Here is a 20552-nt window from a genome sequence, read left to right as displayed (position 1 = left end):
TCAACACAAGGAGCATTGGTCGGCCAACACGAGACGATGCTGCTGCGAGTAATGGAGCACCTGCAGCAACTCTCCACCATCGTGACGCAGCTGAGTACCCAGCTGGCAGCCATCAACACCAGCTCCTGCCATCCAGCTCTTTGGGTCTATCGCTCCCCCCAGCCGGCTGCAGTACCACCCGCCTCCTAGACGTCTTCTAGAGAGCCATTCATTCCTATCCCGGCTAGGGATAGCAATGAATATTAATTTTTAACCAGTAGTACACCACATACGCTACCACCCAGTCAAAAATAGCTTTTGTGATTAGTCTATTATCAGCTTCTGAGGGAGTGGGGGGGGGTGACACGGGGACAATCCTAATGTCCTCAGGGTGTCGAAGCTGAGCCGTGTTTAAGTTTGAAATCAACAGGAAGACCGAATAGCTGTTAACTTTTTCTTTAACGTATTAACTCTAAAAGCTGTGTATCATATTCTTGTCATAACTCGTATCATTTTAATGTTTAACCAGTAAAAAATGACTCATTTCCTAATGAACTCTTGGGATCTATAATGAAAATGTTGAATGACCCTTTCCACATGCAAAATGTTTTGCTTTCTTTTACAACCAGAAGTTAGTCAAAAATCGAGCAGTATATTAGAGATGTTTGACATTTTATTCTGTTTGAAGAGTTTAATTTGCAACCTTTATGAAAATCTTGGAATTTTCACGGTCATTAGTTTATTAAATATGAAGGTCTACAAAATTTAAATGCACATAGGTAATTTTTTAAAAATAGGTGATTACAGCCATTTTGACACTGACCCTGTCGGCAACAGAATTTTGTATTGTTATATAGCAAGACACAAATACAGTAAAATCTAAGTATAATATAGATTTAGATCATAGATTTTTGTATTTTTATTCATATTTATCTCAGTTGAATGGACTCAGGGAAAATTGCAGATATGAGCCATGAAAAAGGATACAACTGATTTGAATTTTTTATTTTACTATTTGAAAGCAGAGATTGATAGAATCATAGAGCAGCACAATACTATTTTTTTGCACAATAGTGCATTATCATTGTGCATGCACAATAATATACTTTCACTTTATAATGCATGTAATTTAATTTATGCATTTATCTTAAGGAACATATTGTTTTTGAAGGAAATTTACTTTCTTGCTGTTTGCCTGTTGAAAAAAGTTTCCCCTTGAAGTTACTGACGGAGCCACAACAAAATATTGCTTTATTTAATCATTACATAATATGCACTGTGTTAGCTCTTGATTCAATCGGCTATCTTCATTTCAATATGTTTTAATAAATATTGAAGCAGTCTGGCCCTTGGCTTGTAGTAAATTTGTTTTTTGGCCCTCCGTGTATTTAACTTTGACACCCCTGATATAGACAGATATCTAAATATCTAAATCTGAAATTATGTGATATCGGTTGTTCCTATATCTGTTTTGACAACCTTTATAAAATTCTTACATCGTAATTAAAAGGAATTATTTGTGCGGCAGTATCGCTAATCAGCCGCTAGATGGCGGTAAAGTCCAGTGATGAATGACGCTCCTCTCCCTCTACCTTCAGCCGCTACAATTCAGAAATGAGAAAACAGTTCGGTTATGTGGGAGAAGTACATGTATAAGAATACATTGATACAAGTTCTTAACAATATCAAAAACTAAATACATACAAGTCGCCGCAAAAAGATAATATTTTTAAGAAAATTGTTTTTTAAAATACGAAATAATAAGTGAATACAGAGAAGTGTCACAGTTCAATCACAGGCATAGGGGGGGGGAAATTGAAATCAAATTTTTAATGAAGTGTTATTTTTTTCAAGTATAGTATTTTTAGGAGCACAGTATTGTGTAATAGCTCATTATGTGTTTACCCCCCCCCCCCCCCCCGACACCAGCGGGGTTCCACTAACGGATCTCTCACTTCGCGCCCCACGTGCTCGCTCCACCCCGCCCCTCTTCAAATATTTCAGACCACGGCTGGGGCAGCAGTTTTTGCCCGGGGACAAAGTGGAGCTGATACAAGCATGGATGACATGTTTCTACTGCTGGTGGTGCTGATGATCCGCTGGTCCGGAGGACAGGTGCAGCAGCCTGCCGCCGCGGTGAGAGAGTATTACATAGCAGCTGTAGAAATCGGTTGGGATTATACCCACCTGGACGATGCTGACCCGGCATCTGACCAAAGGTAAAGATGCATTCATTTAAGTAACGCAGACCTCTCTGTGACACATTTCACCGTCAGATACAAATCAAGACAAATAATCGATTTTTATGTAAAAAAAAAAAAATATAAGCACTTATACCACAAAAAAAAGTTCGATGCTGATTAGTTAGATATCTTATCATTTGATTGATTGATTGATTGATTGATTTTTTTTAAGGAAGAGGTATAAAGATATGCCTCAAAAATACATCAAGGCCGTTTACAGGGAGTATCTAGACGCCACATACACTGTACCAAAAACGAGACCTGAATGGACAGGTATGTTCATTAATATTTGTTCAAATGATAAGCTTCTAAACGTTTCAATGTAAAGTGAAAAGTAAAATTTTACAGTGTTTTCATTGCTTTAAATGAAGTACCTGTGTATGTTGGGACCATGGTTTCTTCAAGAACACTCTGTTTGCAGGTATTCTAGGCCCGGTGATTGTAGCCCAGGCTGGTGAAAGGGTGGTCGTCCACTTCAAAAACCTGGCCTCTCAGCCCTACAGCATCAGCCCTGTGGGGATAACCTACTGGAAACAATCAGAAGGTAGACGACTAGTTCGTATGAAGTGCTTGAGTCAGAAGCATCCTTTTCTTCTTGTTCATTACTGACTCACGATCACTTAAGCAAGTTACAACATTGATGAGTCATAAGCAGAAAGTATTAATCCATTAATGAGAACTCCAGGTCTTACTCTTGTTTTTCATGAGTCGAATCTGAGTTTTCATGAGAGTCGAGAATAAGTTCCTTCCTTCCTTCCTTAGAAATGGGGAGCGTAACTGTTATCACTATCTTGCGTGTGCAGATTATGTGTAACATAAACCGAGCCAAAGGGTCAGTCTTAAGGCATAAATTCTCCATACAGAATACATAAAGGAATCAGGAATAAAACGTTTATTTTTTTTTTCTTTGAATAGAATTAAATGACAACAAAGAAGATAATTGAATTTCCCTGATCTGAGAAGTTTTTTTAGGGGGTAATAACCACCACAGAAGGTGTTGGCATATGTCCTAACGCTCCTGTAGATCTACAGCAGTCACTTCCTGGAAAAAGGCTAAAGGGCTCATGCTGTCTTGCCACGGGGTAGATTCTCATAAAAGAGTTCTTCATAATCTGAAAAGCTGCACCTGTCACATCCAGGAAAGATCTGGTCACATGTCCACTTGTAATCAAACAAATAGGCTTCATTAAGGGTAGAGTAAAGAGCCTCTGTGTGTGTTTCTGGACATGTCTGATAGGAGACCTTGTGCTTCATCTTGATGTGTTTTTAAAGCAGTAAATTAAAGACTATATTTGACTAAAGAATATATTTGAGTGCAATGAGACTTAAATGTGCAGTAGAGTAAATCTTTCAAATTAAAATAACCATATTTTTAATGATGAAGTGCTAGTTTCCCTGTATTGACTCACCTCTACTGCTGAGAGAAAATTGAGGAGTCATACCACGCTTACTTTCCAGGAGTTGGGTATGATGACTCCACAGGAGGCCAAGAGAAGGAAGATGATGCTGTCTTTCCTGGAGGATATTTTGAGTATGTGTGGGACATCAGCCCCAAGGACGGCCCCACCACCAGTGACCCTGAGTGCCTTACCTATTCTTACTCATCCCAAGTGGACACAGTTCGAGATATGAACTCAGGACTCATTGGTGCACTGCTCATCTGCAAAACAAGTTAGTGTGTGGTCGGGTAAAGGGAATAATGGGTACCTCTGACCTCTTTCACAAAGTGTTTCCAATTAAAAAGGAATTTAATAGGAATTACAAGATGTTCTTGATGCTCCTGCTTGTAATATATCATGTGTGTGTGTGCGTGTGTGTGTGTGTGTTTTTGCCAGGTGCCTTCACAGAAAATGGCTTGAGGAAAAATCCAGCATTTGTCCTGCTGTTCGCTGTGTTTGATGAGACCAAGAGCTGGTATGGAGAAGTAGGAGAAAGGAGGAGCAGTGAGAACTTCAAGAGGGGCAACAACAGGAAGGAATACCATACCATCAATGGATATGTCAACTCTACATTGCCTGGTAGTGAAATTGTAACTGTAACGACGCTGTAACCTAAAGTGTTGCTAACAGGCATTAGTGGCTTCAGTGTTCACTCTATGTTGTCCATGCAGGAATTTGGTCTCACACTCTGTGTGTGTGTGTGTGTGTGTGTGTGTGTGTGTGTGTGTGTGTGTGTGTGTGTGTGTGTGTGTGTGTGTGTGTGTGTGTGTGTGTGTGTGTGTGTGTGTACGTGTCTGTGTAGGTTTGAAAATGTGTCAAGGCCGTACTCATGTGACTTGGCATCTGATCGGGATGGGCACCGCTCCAGAAATCCACTCCATTCAGTTTCAGCATCACTCTCTTGAGGTAATTCAAGTTTGTAGTAGAAAGACGTGTTCAGCATAAATTCTTCTTCAAAGGTACATTAATAAACAACAGAGCCTAAAGATGTCAAAACTGCATGAAGTATATGGAAGTTTTATTGTTGGAACAACCCCTTTTTTAGCTGTTTGTGGCTTTTGTAGGAGTCATCTGATTATGTTTTGACTCATGCACCACAGTATTTGTACTTAGCTTCGAAGAACTGCAACTGTTGAACTGCATGTCACTTATTCCACTGAAAATGCTACCATTTATCCATGTATCCATTTTCTTTTTTAAAAATATGTTTTTTCATACTAAGACCTGGATGAAAAGCTTGGAATCATCCTTGTTTTCTGTAGATACAGTGAAGAGGTGGAAGGACACGTCTAAGCTTGATTAACCTGGAAGCAAAAACTAGTCTGACTCCACAAAGTTTCAGTACATCTTCAAAATTTTAGTGGAAGCCCTTCACCAAAAGACACCTTTGTTAATAGATTGATTATTCTAAGGCAGAATATTGGTTTTTTTTTTTCCTGTGATGACTGAAATTTACAATTTGGCTTTAGTGAAAATATAATTGTTTGCTTTCATATTTTTTAGGTTTTGTCCCATCGTAAGGTCACAATGGAGATGACCCCTATGACCTTCATCACTGCAGAAATGAGACCTGCTGTTGTAGGCCGCTTCCTCATCAGCTGTCGGATACATGACCATCAATATTGTAAGAAAGGCCCGAAATATATCCTAAACCTAAGACATTCTGTGTCCTTAATCAAATTATTTCCACTATTTAAATATTAATTCTGTGTGCTACTTCTCTACCCAGATGGAATGAACGCTATTTTCACGGTGGAGAAATGTCCTGACCCTGTCCTTATCCCGGGTCCTGACTTGCGCAATGTCAAACACAATGATGAAGACTACGGCAACGATTATAGTGACGATTACAGTTATGAACTCAGTGAGGATTTGTTCAACACCATAAACTACCAGCCTAAGAAACCCCTATTTCAAGCCAGGGGCAGCAGAGGAGATCAGTTCAAAACCTGGGAACATTACATTGCCATTGAAGAAGTCACCTGGGACTACGCTCCTCATCTCAAACCAACCGACAGGTAGGAATGATGGAGGAAGGTAAGGATGGAGGGGAAAATAAAGACAGTTACTGAATTGATTCGGAGATATCTTTGACCCAACAGTGAGTTTCAGTCAAGATATTTTAAACCAGCTCCCCATCACCTGGAATACAAGTACAAGAAGGCAGTGTATGTGGAATACACAGATGCATCTTTCACTCAGAGGAAAAACCCAGCTAGGACACTCCTGGGTCCGCTTCTGAAAGGAAAAGTCAACGATGAAATCATTGTGAGTCTAATTCTCCAGAACTGATAATATGCAACTCAGAAAACCTGCACAGCTTTTCACCGATTGGGTGTTGGTTTGATTTGTGTCTCCAGATCACTTTGAGAAATTTGGCCAGTCGCCCTTTTAATATCTACCCCAATGGTCTTACCAGGATCCATCTCGTGCAGAGAGACACACCAGGTAAGCATGAGAGTGAACCAATAGACAGACTTTGTGTAACTTCATCGAAAATACAAAGTGATGAGTTTTCAGAGGACGCTTTAGATTGCTAACGGATTGCACCATATTTCTTAAAAGTGCCTTGTATTGCAAAGTCTGTGGAGAACCACCGTAACTCTAAACAGAATAAGAGGTTGAGAAAATGAATGAATTATTAAAATTTTGATATTGCATGTACTGAATTTCTCAGTTTTATTTTGAAATATATAATTAAATGTTAGAATGTCTGTGACATGTATCACTAGTGTGTAAAATTGATGGATTTTTATTTTCATTTTCATTTAATTATGTGAAATAATGTTTTTCATTCTCTGTTCTTTAGAGTAATGTGCATTGATCTTATATTTGAACTTTTTTGCAAGTTTTCAAACTTCCAACACGTTACATTTACTTTTATGAATCAGGTGCAGAGAAAGACTTGCGCTCCATGGGAGTTTCCCCCAATGAGACGTTAACTTACGTTTGGAGACTAACTCCTGATGATGGACCCTTGAATGAAGACCCCCAGTGTCTCACCCAGCTGTATCAGAGCACTGTATCCCCAGAGAGGGACTTGGCCTCTGGACTGGTGGGCACCTTACTGATTTGCAAGAACAACGCCATCGATACAAGAGGACGTCTGGTGAGAAGAGTGTTTATATAATAAATATTGTCAAGCTACAGGCATAGCAATTTCATAGACTCATAACCAGAAAGAAATTATTTGAAGAAGTCCCTTATAAATGTAAAGATACATACAGGCAACAAAATTGTTTCTCATCTACTGTATATTAATGTCAATGTTTGTCTCCTTGACCGAATTTATCATTGCATGCAGTTTGGGCCAGATAAAGAGTGGAGCATAATATTTGCTGTGTTTGATGAGAACAAAAGTTGGTACATTAAAGAAAACATGCTGCAGTCCAAGAAAAACCCCTGCAACACCACCGACCCATCATTCTACAACTCCAACGTCATTTACAGTGAGTTCACCACATCTGCATGCTAATTTCAAATTGTCAGTGAAAAATTACTCCATGCAATCATAATGAAATATGGACCAAACTTAACTTGAAATAATAATAAAGACATGTCCTGAACCGAAATGTTATTCATTTACTGTATACCCACAACATTTTTGTGGCATAAACATGAACATTGCAGTTGCCTATTAGCAATCATTGGAATTTGCGTTTCTCACTACCGGCCAAAAGTAGATCCAATAGTTACTCTTTTTAGGCTGCGCCTCTGGTCCCACTCCAGCCTGATTTATATGGTTTTATAGTTTATAAATTGTGGGTCTCAGACATCTTAACTAATGTTGTGTTAATGTTTCATTAATTCCATGAGGAGCTGTGGAGTTTGGAGATAATTCAAGATTTATTTACCATTATCTTTTCCATGTTGTCAATTTGATTTTAGTAAGTGAAAATTTATAGCCCTTTAAAAGTCCTTATTTGATAAATCCCTCAACCTTGGCAACTGTATTTGTTGTTGTTTGAAACATATAATTGTTTTTAGTGCGCCCTTGTTCTTTGCAGTTAATGCATTCCAGGAACCACACGCCATTAATGAATTCCGCGATAGAGCGACAAACTATTTCTTTTTATTTACATTAATTTAAAAGTTTATGAACTCTCCCCATACTGATACCACCTTCTATCTGTATTACCTTTTCCCACACTCTTATCAATTGTTTAAAGCACTTCTGTGTCTCACGTAAGTCTGAGACTCACGGAACGTAGCGCACTTCCGGTTGCGGTCAGCCAATAGCATGCATGTACAGCGTCACGTGACTGCCTACCAAAAATCTGCAATGAGGTGAAGTTGCAAGCTTTGATGCGCGAATGCGAGTTATCAGATCATCAGTCTAAAGTAAATAACTTTCCCTTCACCTTCAGGTGTGAATGGCATCATGTTCAGCGGCCGTCAGTTTGTGATTTGTAAAACTGATGTTGCCTTCTGGCATGTAGCCAATGTGGGTACCCAGAGTGATTTCCTCTCCGTTTACTTCACTGGAAACCTCTTCCAGTACCAGGACCTCTATCAGTCTGTCCTTACCCTGTTCCCCATGACTGGTGTGACCGTCACCATGGAACCTGACGTGATGGGTGAGATAGAAGTTTTAGTCATTTTTCAGAGGACGTTCCAGATGTGCTGCAGCACAGGCATTAGCATAGCCCAACGACCTGTCAGTGTGTTTTTCATACTACATGTTGGATTAATTGATTAAATTGTACTTTCCTTTCCTTTCCTCTCCTCTCATCTCCTCTCCTCTCCTCCCTTTTCCTCCCTTTTCCTTTCCTTTCCTTTCCTTTCCTTTCCTTTCTTTTCCTTTGGATTATAGTACGGCAAAATTATAATGTAGTTTCATCGCTATTCTGTTGTTTGTACCTTTTGATAACTCAAAAAATTCATACCATTCATAAATATCCAAAACAATTGATTTGAAATGACTTGATGTTTTTGTGTTGGTGCTTTGGTACAACATTAGTGGAAAAAAAATATTTGGAACAACAAATCTGAGTGTTTAAGCTATAAACTTCAAGATTTAACAATGCAGCAAATTAAAGGCCTGCAATGCTTGCTCTATGTCACTTCTATGCTAGATAATTTGAGCATTGTCATGTTTCCTGAAGAAAGACCTTATGTGTGTACTTACAGTACATAAAAAACAGACATAACAGTGTTTTTATGATTGTTTTTATCATTGTTCTTGACTTATATTACTTTTGACCTTTGCCTTCTTTCAGGTGAGTGGGAGATCAGTGCCTTTGATGGCAGCCTCAGGAGTCGGGGAATGAGTATCTATTACACAGTTCGTCCTTGTGACAATGGAGACCTCCCACTGGTTGATCATGATACGGATGAAGACGATATCTCCGAATTTATTGATCAGCTCGATCTACAGCCGAGGGGCAAAAGCCCCCAAAATCGCACGATATGGATTAGAGTATGTAACAAAACCCTTATTAACAACACTCAGTCAGTGAACATATCTGGTCAAAATGTCACTGACAGTAAAACTGAAGGGACTGGGGTAGAAGGACAGCCAGGGTGTCAGCTGAAGAAGGTGACAGTAACCTCACAGGATGGAGGAATCCCACTGGATATCTTGGAGGAAATGGAGATAGATGGCGAGTGGAAAACCTCTCGCAATGAGACTGAACACAACAGAGAGGGAGGTGTGAGGCAAAGAAGACAAGCTGAGGGCAATGGGACAGATGTAGATATCAGGTCTGGAGCTGCAGAAGAAGTAGAGGAAGAAAGAGGAGAAGGAGGGGGAGGAGGAGGGGGAGGAGGGGGAGCTGTGATAGTGATACGAGAACAAGCAGTGGAAAATAAGACCAACATTGGAGCTGAGGTGACAGCTGAGCAAAGGAGCGAAATGTCAAGTGTTATCACTGAGCCAACAGGAGAGCATGAGGAGGGCAGCAACATCTCCCTGACCAGCAAATTATTGTTGAGCAAGAAGGTCTCAACTAAAGAACAAAATAGTTCACAAAACATGAATAAAAACTACAGTACATCCAAACCTGAGCAACCTCAAGTCCTGGAATACAACAACACCGCTGATAGAAACCTAACAGGCATCGCTCTGTCCCTTGATTATGATGACTACAGCCAAGAGGTAGTGTTTTCTCTGTGTGTCTTTTGTACATTTATTTGGTGCATATTTCTCTGTAAGTTAATGACAAACACTGTTCTCTCAACTGCAGTACCTTCTAAATTTTGTTATAGGTGAACAACACATCAGACGAATATGCCACAAATGAGATTAAGCCGCGATCTGGAGAGGTCAGGTATCAGCACCACTATATTGCTGCAGAAGAGATTCTCTGGGACTACGGTGTCAGGAAACCACATCAGCTCATCAAACCCAGGTGTCTGTGCAGAATATGAAATGAACTGTTCTTACGCTAACTGGCCCTTACACTGTTACATTGCAATCCTCTTGCCATGAGAAACGAAGTATAAAAATTTGCATATATTGTACGTACAATTGTAAGCATTAGGTTTTGGTATGGTCTTAATTAGCATATTCAGTGTGATTTAACACAGAAGACTGTTTCATTGTTCCTCTAAAGATAAATATTTCACAAATTTAGAGAAATGCATCGAGGGATGAGGAAGTTCTTGCCCCAGTATAAGAAAGTGGTGTTTCGAGCCTATAGAGATGAAGGGTTCCAAGAGCCTGTGAGCAGAGGAGAGCTCCAGGAGCACCTAGGAATCATGGGACCTTTAATAAGGACAGAGATTAATGATCTCCTCACTGTGAGTTGCTTATCCTATAAATAAATAAAAAAAATACTGTAAATGCTGTTCTATTGTTACTATTTCCACTCAGGTGCTTTGCTTTAGTGCTGTGAGCATAAATAACATGATAATCCATAAATCCAGGAATTATTTGTGAGCATAAATAACATATGATAATCCATAAATCCAGGAATTATAAAACCCTCTATTGTATTTAAGGTCATTTTCAAAAACAAGGCATCCAGGCCTTACTCCTTTCACCTTCATGGCATCTACGATCGCAGCCAGGGGGCTGGCATTGCCCAAACACATGCCTCCTCTGTTCCACCTGGGGTTCCAGGAGATCCTCTGGCTCCTGGGGAGGTGCGGAGGTATACCTGGAGAATAACCAGGATGCAAGGACCAACAGATACTGAATTTGACTGCAAGACTGGGGCTTACTATTCAACTGTGGACAAGGTCCGTGCATGTCTTCTTCTATGGCTTCTTCTGGCATTAATGTTCATAAAGGTGCAACATGTCCTGGATAATGTAATGGGTGTGGCTATATTTTAAATATGTTTACACACAGTATACCTGTGTCTAGATGACAATTGTTATAGTTTCTAATGTTGAGCATTTAGCATGACGCAAACTGCTTTGCCTTTGTTTAACTATGTTTTGTTTTGTCTTACTTTGCTGTTACTATTTCTGGAAAAAAAAAAAGCTATCAAAAGGAGATTAATGTGATTTCTTCACTGTGTTGAAGGAGAGGGACCTTCATTCAGGTCTGATTGGTCCCATGGTTATCTGTAAGGCTGGTACCATCAAGCCTCATCATTTCACACAGCCACATGTCCAGGAGTTCTCCCTCCTTTTCCACACTTTTGATGAAACTAAAAGCTGGTATTTGGAGCAGAACCTGATGCGGTACTGTGCTCCACCCTGCTATGCCAGCACTGATGACCCCTGGTATCACATCAGCAACAAATTTGCAGGTGGAGACAATATAAGCTTTACTGTTGATATTGGAGTAACTTCACTGTAGTTTTGTAAGTTCTCCAAATTAATATAAACATTTTTCAATTTTCCTTAGCGATAAATGGATATGTGGCAGAAACACTTCCTGGTCTGTTGGTCGCTCAGAACCAGCAAGTCAGGTGGTATCTGCTCAATGTAGGAAGTGATGGAGAGTACCATGCTGTACAGTTCCATGGTTTACCTTTCACTCTTCATACCAAGCAGGAACACCGTATGGGGGTGTACAACCTCTTCCCTGGTAAACACAATTAAACACACATCAACTGATGAGTATGCAAATACAATAATTAAACCAACCAAACTAATTCTAATCTGTGTGTGTTTTAACCAATTCATGTTTTTGGACTCCCAATACCTTGACTATTATTTCATTTAGTTCAATGCTATCTGTTAACTAGGAGTGTTTGGAACATTGGAGATGAGACCCTCCACTGTTGGCACATGGCTGGTGGAGTGTGCTATAGGGGATTACCAGCAGGCTGGGATGAGGGCTAAACTACTGGTCCATAATCCACGTGAGTACAGGCAATAGAACACACACACACACACAGATTATTTTTTTTTCCATCAGTGTCTGACCATCAATAAGTTAAAACTTCCACCTTGCCAACGCACCTCATTAAAGCTTAGCTCGTAAAAGCAGTTTTAATCAACCTCGGATGTACGGTGTAAATCTGACACTGAACACTAGCAGAGCAAGCTAATGTGCTAAAATTAAAATTAGAAGATAAATTTGAACATAACAACACACTAAACACAAACATAGTACCTGTAGCCATGCAGACAAGATGATAAAATGCCAACATCATAGTTTAGTTTTAATTGCATTTAATTCATAATTTTAAATGAACATTATGAAAAATAGAAATGTTCAGTAATGAGCTGGAATCTTCTCATCCTGATATTCAGAATGTATGTTGCCTCTGGGAATGAAATCAGGAAGAATTGAGGATTCCCAAATCACAGCATCGGATTACGTAGGTAAGAAGTTGCTTTGGTTGTTTTGTTTTGTTTTGCTTTGTTTTGTTTCGTGTTTTGTTTCCTACAAGGTTTTGGGACCCTGAGTTGTATGTGTTTTTACACGTGTCCAGATAACTGGAAGCCAGAGCTGGCAAGACTGGATCAGTCTGGTTATATCAATGCCTGGATGGGCAAGAACAAGAGGTCGTGGATACAGGTAAAGCATTCTTTCTGTCGCCTTTTGACCTTTTACCTCATTTGCTATTTCATGCTTATGCATCATTATACAGCGCCTAATATTTTTTTGTAATTGATGCAAATTGTTGGCATTAGGTTGACCTTTGGAATCCTACGCTGCTGCATGGTGTGCAGACACAGGGAGTCAGGGCAAAGCTGAGGGACAACTACATCATAGTCTTCACCGTATCCTACAGTCTGGACCAGGAAGTCTGGACCACTTACAGAGGAAGCAGCACCAGTCAGACCCCTGTATGTCCTCACACACAACCTACATGGTATAGTCAGGTTAGCGTTACTATTAGAATGGAGAATAAACAGTAATTTTTTTCTTCAGGAGTCTTCCTTAGCACAGATATACCTCAGCTTATATCATTTTGATTTACATTGTTGTCAAAAAAATACACAGAATAAATTAAAAACAATTTTACCTCAATTATCTCATCTTTACGTCTGTCCACCACAAATATTGGACTCAAAAAATTATGAGTAAACTGTTAAAAGCACATAATATTATGTTACGTACAATAAGTAAGAATAAAAACATACATCATATTATGTTAGCCCGTATTGAGCGGGGATGGCCTCTAAAAAGCGGAAGAAGTGGCTGAGAGCGAGAAGGTGATGTTTTTTTCTGTACCATATTAAAAAATAAAATGTATTTCTTTGTAAGTTTAAAAAAGATTTGTGTTTAGCATATATTATCGATAATGCATTCATAAATAAAGTACAGAACAATAAGGATGGTTATTTTCAGTGTAGCCTGGAGACAAGTTAATCCGAAATCTAAAAAAAATTTCCGACTCATGTCCTGTCTCCTTGAACCAATCAGCAACGTAAGCCGAGGTTTACCCGTATTGCATTCTTTCATGTCTCATTTTGGAAGTTTAGAAGCAAATGGATCCTCTCCTCTTGTAGCTTTATATCATATTGAAACACACAGTGAGTGGCTATGGACAATTTTTTTTAGTATTTATTGCTAAACCAAATTACCACCTCATTAAAGTTATTTTAAAATTTAAATATGATGCACCAAGTACCATTTACTTACTTTTCAGAGGTTTTGTCTTTCTGTCTCATTAAACAATAAATTTGGAATGCTTGCCAAATCCTATTAAACTATTGATTCAACTCGCTATACCTTTAAAGATTTTTAAGAATTTTTACAATATTTTTACAATTTTTACAATATCACTGTACAATTTGGTGCCGCTCCTTGACTGTGTACTTTGTTTTGAGCAGTATTAAGTCTGTCAGAGAATTGCACCACATAATACACCAGCGTTGCAGTAGTGCAATAGGAGTTGTGACATCGCAAGATATCTCAACTTTTTGATGCTTGAAACAAACAGAAAATGTATTTATATATTTGTCTGTTTGTTGTTTTTTATTTTACACTGAAATGTTTCTATTTTACATGAAAATGTTCCTATCCTTTTTCTGTCTGTTTCTTCAGACAGAGGTACTTTATTTTTATGTTAGTGTTTTTACTCGTTGGTTGTTACTTGTTGGTCCTATATTGAGCTACTGAAGTCACAGGAGGTGAATTATTTGTTTTTTGATTTTTTATATACAGTATGTCGCACAGAAGGTGTGTGTCAGTCAGTATTTCCTGGTAAATGGGAACTAGCAGTCTCTGAGACCATGACAAGAATTATGAAATTTAAATTACAAAAACCCTCTTTCAAGCTAGTTTCAAGTCTCTGGACAAAAAACAACAAAGAGTACACGAGTGTAATAACATGTGCTTCTTTGTGATCTGAAGATTCAGTTAGTTGTATAATTTAACATGACCCAAAATCCATGAACTGAACTGTGTTTTTTGTCTCCATTCCAGATTTTTTACGGGAACATGGACAGTTCAAAGATAAAACGCAACCGCTTCATTCCGCCATTTGTTGCTCGCTATGTTAGAATTCACCCTGTGGACTTTGAACAGCGGCCAGCTCTTCGACTGGAGCTGCTGGGCTGCGATCTGAACAGTGAGTGTTGCTTAAAGCTGCAGAATTTGAAGGACAATTCACTGTATGTTGTCCAGTTATCCACATAGGAATTTGGTCTCACTCTGTGTGTATGTGTGTGTGTGTGTGTGTGTGCGTGCGTGCGTGCGTGCGTGCGTGTGTGCGTGCGTGTGTGTGTGTGTGTGCGCGCGCGTGTGCGTGTGTGAGACCAGGTTGCTCGCTCCCTCTTGGCCTCCAGAAGGGATTGATTCCAGACCCCAGCATTAGTGCCTCTTCATTTTATTCCTCTTTGCTGCTCAGCTGGACCCCCAGCCTTGCTCGCCTCCATCAGGAAGGCAGAGCCAATGCCTGGAGGCCAAAGGTGAACAGAAACACACAGATGCACTCAGTCGCACTACATACCCTATGTAAGACTAGAACAGATGAGCTGTTATTTTGTTATCTATTGACATTCATGTCCTATCCAGTAAACAATCTCAAAATATTTTTACATCGAGAGAAACCTGCTTTGTGTTCTCTGGGTTAAATATAACCTGGTTAGAATATCTTGATTTTTTCATCATGAAGCAGCAAACCTATCTTACTATCTTATTATTACACATAAATATTATTACACGTAAAATATGACATGACAGTATATATGGGTCAGTACGTTTGTCGTCAACATTGCATACCTCCCAAGCTATACACAGTAGCTTAGTGTTTTTTAATAGTTGGATTGTTCTTTAAATCTCAGCCATGTATGATCAAGCAATGATCAACCAATTTTGATTTGTTCATTTATAAGACTATTTTCATTTTAAGTACTGGTATTTAGAAATGTTTCCTCTGCTCTTTTTAACCCAGAACAGTAACCCCCACGAGTGGCTGCAGGTTGATTTGGGGAAAGTGAAGCGAATCACAGGTGTCGTGACCCAAGGAGCACGATCACTTCTGACTCAAATGATGGTGACAGAGTTCTCAGTCACTGTTAGTCATGATGGACACTCCTGGAGCAGCGTGTTGGAAGAGAACTCCCAAAGAGAGAAGGTACTCTCGCTCTTTTCCTGTAAAATCAGGACAGTCTCAGAAGGAAGCTAACATAAATAAGATTCCTTCATTCCTTTTTGATTTTTTCATTTCTTCTTTTAATCTTTGAGTCCAAATCCGTCTCACAGCTTCCCATACTTTCACAACTATAATAGCACCTTCTCCTACATTTGAAAGCTGTGTCTAATTAGGTGTCTTAGTTTTCGACAAATACATTCACCCCCTGAACTCTCTTTTTCTGTCCTTCAATATTTTTTTTATCTTTTTTGTTTCCTCAGATATTTACTGGAAATGAAAATTCAGACGAGGAAGCATTCACAGTTTTTGATCTGCCTCTATTCGGCCGCTACCTTCGTATTCACCCGCGAGGTTGGATCAATAGCATTGCTCTGCGTCTGGAAATCCTGGGATGCGACACACAGCAGAGTGTCTGACACCACTAAATGTAGCTCCCGGAAACATGCAGCAATATTTTAGGAGTGTAATATGTCTTAGTTCTATTTTGACAAGTGATAACAAATGTTCTTACATGATTAAGCATGTTGTATCTTATGTATTATCTGTTGCTGTCTGTAAAACTGACACAATTTCTTCTTTGGTCACTTCCGTACATTTTTACATTAGTGATCTGTGGTCACCTCATGTAGAAAAAGATGTGCGATGCAACAAAAAAAGTAGTTGCCAAAGCTGAGTTACGCAGTATTTTCTTTTCCCTTTCGTGGCTGTGCTAACGACAGAGCTAATGTTCTGAATGCAAGCGTGTGTGAATATTCCAATAGATGTATAAAATTTTAGTTTTTGGTCTGTATTGTTTGAAAGGGTTAAGGTTTTTTGTATTTTTCTGCTTTATGAGAATTTATATAAAGTATGAATTTTGAAGGATTTTATGGTCAATTATTTCAAGCCTAAAATCATACATCTGTCGTCAGTAAAATTCAAACAATTATGTATCACTCGAAACTAATAACAAATTTCAGGTCGGTGTTTGTCCATGTGCAAATGAGAAAACACTTTTTCATGCTTCCTGTCTTGTACTTCTTCTCCTTAAGTAGAGGTTTCTCTCTTTGCTTTTGTTTTCTTCCCTGAAAAAGCCAATAACACAAGACCAGCTGATAATGTAATGACATTAGATAACGTAATAAATTTGCCTGTTTTTGAAATGTAATTAACCATAAACGTAATAAGTAACCAATAACAAGATAAAAGTCCTGAATTGATAATGTAATAACTTTTGGCTACCGATTTAATAATTTGGGGTTAGGGTTAGTGATAAATCGTTATATTATTGGCCAAAAGTTATTAGTTTATCGGTTCAGGACTTTTATTGACCATTTATTACGTTATTGGTTAGTTACATTTCAAAAACAGGCTAAATTTATTCTGTTATAGGCTGTTATTACGTTATTGACTTTAACATTCCTCCTTTCCAGGACATTATCTCCATTTGCTTTTTGTTCCATCTGTTTTTGGTCCAAAATGTTCCTCATCTGTTATTTTGGCTTATCCACCTCCACCAGGCCCTCCCTGCAGAAACAATGGACTATGCCCCAACATTGTTTTGCCACGAGTTAAAATATACAGGCATGAAAACAAATTTGTACACAGATGAGGACGAACCGTTTAGACTGATTGGGAGGGAAGCTGTCAGAACAACATGTTATGTGCATGTTTCTGTTCTAACGTGTGTGTTTTGGGACTGACTGTGTGAAACATGGAACCAGAAGGAGCACGATTGTGTATCCAACCAACTTTTAATCACCTCATTATCAGCTGAGGAAGTTTCCAGGCAAGGGAAGTGTTTGATTTGGAGGAGAGTGATGCCAAACAGGACATGCGTCCGCAGAGACATGGCAGTAGCACATTATTCCTGGTTGTCATACTTTATCTCTCTGAAAACAGTAACAGACTGTTCCTAATCTCAGTGATGGACAGAACAAGTGTATGCAATGGTTGATAACTAATACACACAATGTGAATCAAATGAAACAGGTGAGCAGAGGCCATGGCCAGCCGCACAGGTGTGATTATCTGCTGGGTTAGGTCAGAATAGGTCATGCATATACTGAAGATACATTGCATGTTTCTGTGAGAACTTGGAAGTTTTGTAATTCAGATTTGCAATTCGGAACAATTTGCAATCAACCATATAGTTCCTTTAAATAATGTTTCTTCTATTTTGCAACAGATTGAAAGCACAGGCTGAAGAAATATTGCCATATACTTCAAAAAATAAGAATGTCACCAGCACAATTATTTTTTTGACATGGAAAGTTCAAACGTTTTACACATTGCTCATATAAAAAAGATGAAATTACCAGTCAAATGCCACCAACTATAATTACAACATGACATATTTATGACAAAAACGTTCAGATTTTCTAAGACATGAATGTTTGTCCTGCTTCACTTCTCTTTTTATCTGTTGGCAGATTACCACTTTACTGAGGAAGTGCCGTAAAATAGCAGGAAAGAAAACACAAGACAAAATTGACCACCTTGGTTTTTGTTTGTTTTCCATTTCCTTTACACACTTGTGCCCCTTCTGATACAGCTCTCCATATTTTATTGCCTTGTGCATTTATTTTTTAAAAAAGTTATTGAACATAACCTGATTTATTTACATAGAAAATAAATTAATAATAGAATATTACAGCATACCTTCAATAAAAAGGTTACATTTTATTTGAATTAGTGTGTGATACTTTATTTACTGTACAGTGTGTCTCACTTACTCTATATTTACTTCTATTTATTTTGATTTGCTATCTGTGTTTTATTGGTTTATTATATTGACTCTGGGACTATTTCCATTATGGTTGCCACCCTCTACCAGAACCAAACAAGGATTTTATCTCTGAACACATATCATTTCTGACTCTTCTCTATTCACTTTCACCTACCAAAAATACTCCTGAGGGATTTCAACATCCACATGGACAATATCAGTAACCCACTCACTAAAGATCTCACCTCTTGCCTGGAGAGTATAGGATTTCAACTATCTTCCTACCCACAGTAAAAGACACATTCTGGACCTCATCTGCTGCTCTAGACTCAAACTTTCAAGATGTAATGCTGATATTCTGCCATTCACTGGCTATTTGCTGCTCTTCTACAACACAATCATCTCCCTTACCAAATTCTACACACCATAGCCTTTCTCCTCCCTCCAGTTCACTGTTCCCCCTGCCCACCTGGTCACCATGGGGAGCAGAGCCTTTAGTCAGTCTGCTCCCCGGCTCTGGAACTCCCTCTCCCTGACCTTTGCAACACTGAACCACTCTCACACTTCAAAACTCAAAACACACCTGTTAAGACTGGCCTACTCTCTCTGGCCACACAGGCTGATGTTGTTTTAATCTGTGTTGGACTGTAATCACTTTTATGTCTTTTAATATGTATTTTATTTTAATTTAATCTGTTTGCACTGCTGTTGCTTTTTTCTGTGATTTAATTTTATGATTGCCAAGAAAGGCTTCTAACAAATAAAATATATTATCTTTATCATTATCATGTTGATATTTTTTATAGCTGAAAAAAACATCAACAGATTTGAACCAATCACTTTAAAATTTCCTTGCATATTTTCCTTGATACACAAATAAACTTGCTTCATGCTAAATATATATGTGTGTGTGTGTGTGTATGTATGTATATATATATATATATATATATATATATATATATATATATATATATATAAAATGCAATTGTGTAATTATTTCAAATTTTAAACAGTCAGTTTACGTAATAATTGGTTGTAAAAAAAAAGTATTGTCTCATAAAACCTAACTCATATACAGTATATTTAAAATTGAAACAGACCTCATTTGTCTGTAGGGAGCACATCTTTCCTCAACATCAGTGTTTCACTTACAGAAATGAGGAAAGAGAGTTCTCTGCTGGACAATCCATATTATTGGACAAGAGCAATTGCACTGAAACTCTAGTTTCCTGCACCCATTTGTAGTGTTTGGAGACACCTATTGGCCAACATCCACATCAGTGTTATTGTCACTCCACATTTGAACATTCAGTACTCAAGCAGCACATTATGTAAATTTATGTATAAGCAGTGACAAAAAGCCAGCTGAACATCTCATATGCAACGTACCTGCAGCATTAAAAAATACTGTGTCATGTTTTTTTTGTTTAGGTGTTTATTGTTATTGACAACATGATAGCTGACAGGGAACTTCAGCAGACAGCACCTTGGATCAATATTTCCATGTATGTGCATAATGTGCTCTTCTGCACAGAAGTGTGAAAATTGTCAGGTTATATGGGGACTTCATGTCTGAATGATTCATGTTGCTATGGTGACGAGATAACATTTTTAAGGACATGCTCAATCTGTCCATGGGCTGCAGCAGAGAAAGTGTTCTCCTTTAAATGGTTAGTAATTATCGTTATGGCTTCAAAGCAATTAACCTCACAGTGTCTTAAGTGGCAGGGCTGCACATCTAATCTATGGTTAATGGTTTGATGTAAGTGCTGGGTTTGCTATATGTCTAGAAAAAAACTTTAGATGTGTTTCAAATCAACTCAGTTGACTGCGGCCGTCAAAATGACTGCAAGATGACACTTTCGTCAAAGGGTTTGCCTCCAAAACCACAGCTCAGATGTTTTGGCACAAGTAATATATTTCATTTCTTTGTAAAGCAAATACTTGAGGTTAGTGTCATCCAAGAGTCGTGTTGTCTTGTCAACATAACTCTTTCCAAACCAAACTCCCAAACACATATCCAATATGCTTTCTAGTCTTTCTCTTGGTTGAGCCAAATGTAAGGAAGCTCCCTAAATATGTCCCACAGATGTCACAGTGAACTTACGTTAACCAAGCCTTATTTATGCAGCCTTTGGTCCAAGTAGATATTCTTATCAAATGTAGTCTCCGAAGGCATTCCTAACAATTGTGCAGAACTTTAACATAATGGAAAGAATTACATCTGTACAATTGT

General features: G+C 38.5%; 1 protein-coding gene and 1 long non-coding RNA gene across 4 annotated transcripts; one reads left to right on the top strand and one right to left on the bottom strand.

Moving 5' to 3' along the window:
• Window positions 1–35: 35 nt before the first annotated feature.
• Window positions 36–3066, bottom strand: LOC137602361 (uncharacterized). Its single transcript, XR_011037156.1, has 3 exons — window positions 2915–3066; window positions 2597–2749; window positions 36–1580 (listed from the first exon to the last, which is right to left on the bottom strand). It is a non-coding gene; the product is annotated as an uncharacterized lncRNA (long non-coding RNA).
• f8 (coagulation factor VIII, procoagulant component) lies at window positions 1983–16473 on the top strand. 3 transcript variants are annotated; one of them, XM_068324993.1, is made up of 27 exons: window positions 1988–2198; window positions 2395–2495; window positions 2644–2766; window positions 3681–3893; window positions 4058–4240; window positions 4464–4567; window positions 5165–5285; window positions 5391–5679; window positions 5764–5929; window positions 6022–6109; window positions 6559–6770; window positions 6966–7110; window positions 8029–8238; window positions 8881–9758; window positions 9869–10011; window positions 10237–10402; window positions 10604–10843; window positions 11133–11361; window positions 11460–11642; window positions 11803–11919; window positions 12314–12385; window positions 12496–12581; window positions 12698–12853; window positions 14439–14583; window positions 14775–14923; window positions 15409–15591; window positions 15870–16473. In XM_068324993.1, exons 1-27 carry the CDS (start codon window positions 2038–2040, stop codon window positions 16023–16025), a joined length of 5019 nt encoding a protein of 1672 aa, XP_068181094.1. In that variant the 5' UTR covers window positions 1988–2037; the 3' UTR covers window positions 16026–16473. The 3 variants fall into 3 exon arrangements, with proteins under 3 accessions (XP_068181095.1, XP_068181094.1, XP_068181093.1); XM_068324992.1 differs by having other exon boundaries at window positions 6553–6770; XM_068324994.1 differs by lacking the exon at window positions 15870–16473 and having other exon boundaries at window positions 1983–2198; window positions 6553–6770; window positions 15414–15551.
• The last annotated feature ends 4079 nt before the right edge of the window (window positions 16474–20552 follow it).

The sequence above is a fragment of the Antennarius striatus genome, chromosome 10, assembly GCF_040054535.1.
Source record: "Antennarius striatus isolate MH-2024 chromosome 10, ASM4005453v1, whole genome shotgun sequence".
NCBI lineage: Eukaryota > Metazoa > Chordata > Actinopteri > Lophiiformes > Antennariidae > Antennarius > Antennarius striatus.
Note: the sequence above shows the minus strand (reverse complement) of the source record. Positions and strands in the feature narration are given on the sequence as shown.

Bases quoted from the DNA above. Each gene is read 5' to 3' on its own strand.
- f8 (XM_068324992.1), top strand. From the start codon at position 2,038: ATGGATGACATGTTTCTACTGCTGGTGGTGCTGATGATCCGCTGGTCC. The intron at 12,854-14,438 runs GTATGTCCTCAC...TCTCCATTCCAG, and splicing joins GCAGCACCAGTCAGACCCCT to ATTTTTTACGGGAACATGGA. The intron at 14,924-15,408 runs GTGAACAGAAAC...TTTTTAACCCAG, and splicing joins CCAATGCCTGGAGGCCAAAG to AACAGTAACCCCCACGAGTG.